Source organism: Mus pahari, chromosome 5 (assembly GCF_900095145.1).
Source record: "Mus pahari chromosome 5, PAHARI_EIJ_v1.1, whole genome shotgun sequence".
Classification (NCBI taxonomy): domain Eukaryota; kingdom Metazoa; phylum Chordata; class Mammalia; order Rodentia; family Muridae; genus Mus; species Mus pahari.
The window spans coordinates 105,372,401-105,378,900 of NC_034594.1; the positions used below are offsets into that span (position 1 = coordinate 105,372,401).

General features: G+C 51.1%; 1 protein-coding gene across 1 annotated transcript in view; it reads right to left on the minus strand.

The window, feature by feature from the left end:
• Mapkapk2 (MAPK activated protein kinase 2) overlaps positions 1–4,537 on the minus strand; it is a 46,519-nt gene extending 41,982 nt beyond the window's left edge. The window contains exon 1 of the mRNA XM_021197420.1: positions 3,986–4,537. Coding sequence (XP_021053079.1) covers positions 3,986–4,222 — 237 coding nt within the window. The 5' untranslated portion in view covers positions 4,223–4,537. The remainder of the gene's footprint in view (positions 1–3,985) is intronic.
• Positions 4,538–6,500: the final 1,963 nt, after the last annotated feature.

Below are 6,500 nucleotides of genomic sequence, written 5' to 3' on the forward strand. Positions count from 1 at the left end.
ACACACACACACACACACACACACACACACACACAGACACCAATATGTGGCCCTGAGGCCATATGAGGGTTTTTCTCCTTACTGCCTCACTTTTAGACACCCAACCATAACTTTAACTACAGAGTTTTCAGATTCCATGAAAGTCCAAAATTCACAAATGAAAAAGGACCATTGGAACATTAACTAACCTACTTCTAATCCTGCACCAAGAGAGACCCAGAGTCCTGCTTCAGTAGAGAGGTCAAGACCACACCAGGATGGCATGCCTGCAGCCATATTCCCAAAGACAGAAATATTCTCTGAAGGCCTTTCTGTCTAAGTCTATAAACCCCAACTTCAATGATGCCTACCTACTTCCCCAAAACAAAACCAAACACTTTAAAGCTGACTGGGCCCCAAGACAAGTCAGTTCGGTCCCGAGCTTCTAGCACCACTGCTCCTGACCTACTTGGTCTCTGCTCTTCCCCTCAGCTCTGGCCACAGCCAGTTTCAAGACTTCTGGCAGACCCATTCATTCCTCAGAGGCCCAACAAGTTCCCACCAGCAGCAGCCAAGGCTTGCCCCGGCAGCAGCAATCCTCCCTCACAGATGTCTGTCTTTCAGAATCCCTCTATTCCTGGTCACACAATTTAGACCCCAGACCAGTAGTCTTTCCTACAAGACTCAACAATCTTCTGAGTGTTCAAACTGTGGCTGGCAACTGTGTTTTCCATTTGGTTTTATGCTTGCACGCTGGCTACTCCTGTACAAATAGCTATATACAAAGAATTCCCACCATATTTGACATTGCTGCCCTAGACAACATTTACTGATCTTGCCTTCTCCAAATAGATTTCTTGACCGGAAACATTTTATAGGGCATTAATGCCTCTACCCTCTAGCCTAATAAACCTATGGTAAATGCTCCACAAACTGTCAACTCCCTGGAACCAAACTGGATGGCGTGATCATGAGACTTTCCTTACCTCATGTTTCCACCCAGCAAATGTCACACTGCGACTGCCCCCTGCCAGCCACGCTATCAGGCCATCTCTCCAGTGAGGACACAGGATGAGGACATTACTGGAGGGGGTGGGATGGGGGCATAGGCAGTGAGAGGGTGCTGGTGTTGCCCTTCAACAATGTCCAGGACAACGGTGAGAGGTTCTAGTCTCTCCATCATGTTACCAAAAGCAGCTACGTCACTGTGGCACTTCAACGACCTGGAGAGAGAGGCACACTGGAGAAAGGGAAGAAACTACAGGGCCTTGCTTCCCCTAGTCTACGCAATGGAAAGGTAAACAGAGATAAGTTATGACAACATCCCGTATTCTGTAAAGCAATAACACGCTTCACCTAATCAGCACTGAACAGCAGAGTGGGACAATAACACGAGCTTTAATTAAATTTGCTCAGCTAATACCTAAGCGTCACCATGACACAGTAAGGCAGAATGCAGCTGTGTAACCCACGTGGAAGACAGACAGATGGACTGAGACTGGGTGTCCCTACCACAGAAATTACAGAATCCCCAAAGAGTTAATAAATAGGATGTCTGTCACAAACTCCCTAATAGGGGGGTAGGGGGACTTGTTATACATCCAAAACTCAAAGAGCTGCTGGCTTAAAAGCTGCCTCTCCAACTTTAGTAAATGCAGCTGAAAGGTGGTATATACCATACCCACCACTTACCTCAGGGCAACAAGTGGGGCCAATAGGTCAAACTGAAACAGCAAGCGGATACTTGCCTGTCAATACCCTGTAGTTACTGGCAGAGAGGGGCCAGAGACTAAAAACTGGGTTCAATTCCTGCCTAGGTCAAGTGAATGGCAAGAATTACAGCTTGCCTTGGGCAAATTGTTCCGATCCACTCTATAGAGCACAGGTCTCTGCTTAGCACCCAAAGGGATGGAGCACCAACCCAGCCTGTTCCACTGTATCCTCCCCTCCCATGCTGCCCATTAAAAAAACGGCTCCTTGTGTGTCATTTCACTACTCAGCACCTAAAGTTTTTAAAGTGTAAGACGTAGGAATCTTGGGCAGGAGAGATGGCTTAGCAGTTAAGAGCGCTGACTGCTCTTCTGAGGGTCCTGAGTTCAAATCCCAGCAACCACATGGTGGCTCACAACCATCTGTAATGGGATCTGACGCCCTCTTCTGGTGTGTCTGAAGACCGCTACAGTGTACTTACATATAATGATAAATAAATCTTTAAACAACAACAACAACAAAAGACACAAGAATCTCGGTGGTGCATGTCACTGAAACAGGACTTCTTTTAACCAGATTCCCTCGTGGCTGGATTATGTCTCAGCCAATATTTGGGTATGCAAATGCTGTTGACACGGCTGCCACTCTCCAAACATCTTGGCTCTCCTTTCTTCCTCTGCTACTAAATCTCAACACAAAGATGTACTCGAAATCTGCAATTTGCCAGCTGAATCAGCCTGGAAGATCTAGGAGCAGGCTGCTCGTCAAAACAGACTGAGTCCCGTCGTCACCCACTGACTAGAGAAGGTTAAGCATGAAGACCGCGGCTAGGTTCCTTCCTTTCAAGACTATTCAAAGGAGAAAAGTACACGAACTTCTGTTAACTATACCAGCGATCTGAATTGACAGCCAAGAGCACTTCAGAGGACCGCGTGTGTGTGTGTGTGTGTGTGTGTGTGTGTGTGTGTGTGTGTGTGTATTCAAACAGAATAGGAAGGGGTGCAGCGGGGGTTTTTTTGTTGTGAAGTCTTTAGGAGAATGAACAGCTAGTAGCCCCAGTCTGCTGATGGGTAAAGGCAGATGGCATCGCAGAGGAGAGAGAAATCTTTCCGGGAATGAACATCTGTCACTTCCTCAACAATACAGTTAACCGTGGTCAAACTGTTCCCTTGCCTCCAGTCCCCAAGGTCAGAGCCACCGGTCAACCAGATCAACTCCTTTCCTCGCTTACCTAACTCCCCAAGAGCTTATAGTTTGCCTGTTTTTTTTAATGTGATGCGGAGGATGAAAACAGCAAAACATCACAAAAACTGAACTTATTTTCCCCTTACAAAGTACCAAGTTTCGGTCCCATTGACCATGTATGACAGCGGTCTCACCCATAATTCAATCTATCAGTATTCTAGAATAGCTGAAACAAAGCAAGTTGTGAGGGCTGAAGGGGGAAGAGAAAAATATAACACAGGAAGTAGTTTGCTCCTCCAATCATTGAGACACCCCAGGAGAAAGAAACCTGACAAGTGACCTTTAGAGATATGGTGTAACCTGAAACCCTTGAGAGAAGAAAACTTTGCAGTGACCCTGAATGACAGACTCCCCTGCTTCACTGGGACCTTTTGAAATCCCCATTCTTCGCTACCACCAACAGAAGCAGACAGGTAGACCCACAGAGATTAAGAGTGGGTTTCCCAAATGCAGGAATAGTATTTCCTGCCTTTGAGTCTCTGGCTACCAGGGACCAGTGTACCAGCACTGGGCCAAGCATGGCTTACAGACAAGGTTTCCTACGGTGGAGGGAGCAATGGAAACAGCGCGGCGCAGCCTAAGGGGCAGCGCAGGCCAGGCGCTGGCGGTTCCAGACAATCGCGGGGCACGGAGGCGGGGTCCCCAGTCTCCAGTGCCGCGCCGCGCCGCGCCACGCCGACGCGCCCCACCGCTGCGCGCCGACCTCGCGAGGCCGAGGAGAGCGAAGTCACATTCCGGCTCCCAAATAAGGAGTAGGGTTAAGGAAACCTCAGAGAGCGAACTTCTCCAAACCGACCGACCAACCAGCTCAATGAGTAAAGGGCCTTTTGTGCCCGCAGAAAGGAAGGAGGGAGGGAGGATGAGGCCACCAGGTCCTCGGCGCCGGGTGAAGCGAGCAGAGGCCGTCCGGGACCCAAGAGTGGCCTCCCGGCTGGATCCCACTCACACCCCAACATGGCAGTCCCCGTGAGTCCTCTCGGGTGCCGGCCACTCGCGGGGTGACCGGAAGCTGCACCGGATCTCAGCGCGATCCCGGGCGGCCCAGACTTACCTTTAGGGCGAATTTTTGCTGGGTTCTCTTGTCGAAGATCCGCAGCACCTTCCCGTTGATGCCCAGGCCAAGCACTTGGCTGGTGACCTTGTAGTCGTCGGTGATGGCGTTCTTTCGGATCTGCAGGCCCGACTTGACGTGGAACTGGGGGAACGGCGGCGGCGGCTGGGCCGGGGCTGGCGGCGGCGGGCTGGGGAACGGCGCCGGCGGAGTTTGGCCCGGAGAGCCCGACAGCATGGTGCCCGGCGACTCGCGCGCAGAGGCAGGGGCCGCGGCCGCCCCCTCCTCCGGCTCGGGCCCGGGTCCCCGCCACGCCCCGCCCGGCGGCGAAGTTTGCTCCGGGCTGGAGCCGGCTGCCCCGCCCCGGCCCGGCTCCAGGCTCGGCGGGTCGCGGGGCCCCGTGGGTCCCGCTGTGCGCCGCGGGCACCCACCAGCCCTGCTCCCTCCCCCCGGAGACGTGCGCTCCGGGGAACGCGGGACGGCGGGGCCCGGCCGGAGGAATCGCCGCGCCGAGAAGTACCAGCCCGGGGGCGGCGGCCGCGTCACAGGCTGCTCGGCGTCCTGGGCTAGTCCTTAAAGGGGAGGATCGAGGGTGGGACTTGGGGGAGGCGTGGACATGGGGGAGGGGTGGGCCTTAAAGGGGAGGAAGTCCAGTGGCGGGAGCGCTTAAGGACTGCGAGCAATCCGGTTTATGGAGAGCACCGAGGACATCCTAGTTCTTAACCCGGTCCGGGCAGAGGGAAAGGGAGGAGGGCAAAAGAAAAAAACAAACAAAACCCTCACTTCTCCAACTGCTTGGATCTAGAAGACAGGTCATCGGAGAATTGGAGGAGGAGATGTATTTTGAAAGAAACGGATGATTGATAAGAATCTTCCTACGTGGACCCTGGGGGTGGGGGTGAGGGGTACCGGGGCAGAGCGAGAATCCGGGGCCAGGGGCGGGGGAATAACAGAGACTATTCATCCTAGGATCAAGTGTCAGGCAATAGTAACAATTTCCGTGAGTTTTACCTCTCTCTCTCTCTCTCTCTCTCTCTCTCTCTCTCTCTCTCTCTCTCTCTCTCTCATGGACTTACTGAACAATTTAGTTATTATTCATTTGAACATATTTTTATGTAAACCCAAAATGACCCAATATAGGAAAGGAATGGGACACTCTAGCCACCTGTTATCCTGGCTATATGCAGGAGACTGAAGCAGGAGGATGACAAGTCACAGGACCAGCCTGAACAACAAAGGCAGATTCTGTCTTAAAATACTCACAAACTTCATGTCTCTCTGGGAGGTACACCTATACATTTGTGTTCTTAATTCATTGCGACTACAGAACAAGGGGAAGGGCTGGGGGATGGTTCTAAGGTTGGGGAAATGGTCCCTGAGGCTATACCCAATAAGTAGTCCTGAAGCAACCTAGTTCTAGTACAAGCCTCTGAGGAAAATAGGCCTAACTGACTCGTAGCACTGCTGAGATCCACAAGGGTTTGACTGTTCTAGCAGTTAAGACATGAGGCAGAAGAACAAAATAGATATATAGCTCTGGTTTACTTACTGATACAAATTAAAGATGAGACCTGACCACAGCCACACAAAGTCTTTAATATGTCCCAACAAAACTCTGGAGATGAGACAGTGTCCTGAGAAAAGGGCATTGGAGACATAGCCCAGGACAGCAAGGCTCATTTGCTACTCCCTGTTTAGATTTCTGGAAGATGCTTGTACCAAGGAAGACAGAGATGAACGGGTGAAGGACTGTAGTCCCCCTCTTGAGATCCAACTCATTATGGACCAAGGAGACAAGAAGTACTTTTTCAGTGCTCAATACTTCTTGCTCATCCCTGTGGTGATAATTCTAACCCGGGGGGGGGGGAGGTAGATGCAGTAGTTGGGTCAGCAGTGTGGCTGATACAGGCCTGAGAATAGAGGGCAGATTGGCTCTCCTCAGTCTGCAGCTGGATAGATTCCTTCCACAGTGAAGACAGAGCTACACAGCTCCCCGTTTCAAAGGCACTGCTTGAGGCCATGAAGATGCAGGGACAGAAAAAGGAAGGAACCTGGGGATGAGGAGGTGGAAGGCCTCATTGGCTCCTGTGGAAAGGGGTTCCCATCCTGACTGCCTCAGTTCTGTATTGCCCCCATGTACTCACAGAGGGTCTTCGGGACCTCTTGTTGGCATGTAGCCATCACCTCTTTCTTTCCAGAGGCTAGAAAGAGAATGAGCTATTCAGAGGCAGCAAGGCACCGTGCAAAACTACAAAATAGAAATGAACAGAATCCGATTGTCCTAAGAAGGTGTGAGAGGGTCTGAAGAGATGGTTCAGCAGTTAAGAGCACTGACTGCTCTTCCAGAGGTCCTGAATTCAAATCCCAGAAACCACATGGTGGCTCACAACTGTCTGTAATGAGATCTAACACCCTCTTCCAGTGTGTCTAAAGACAGCTACAGTGTACTTACATATAACAATAAATAAATAAATCTGAGGAGGAGGAGGAGAAGGAGAAGGTGTGAGAGGTATAC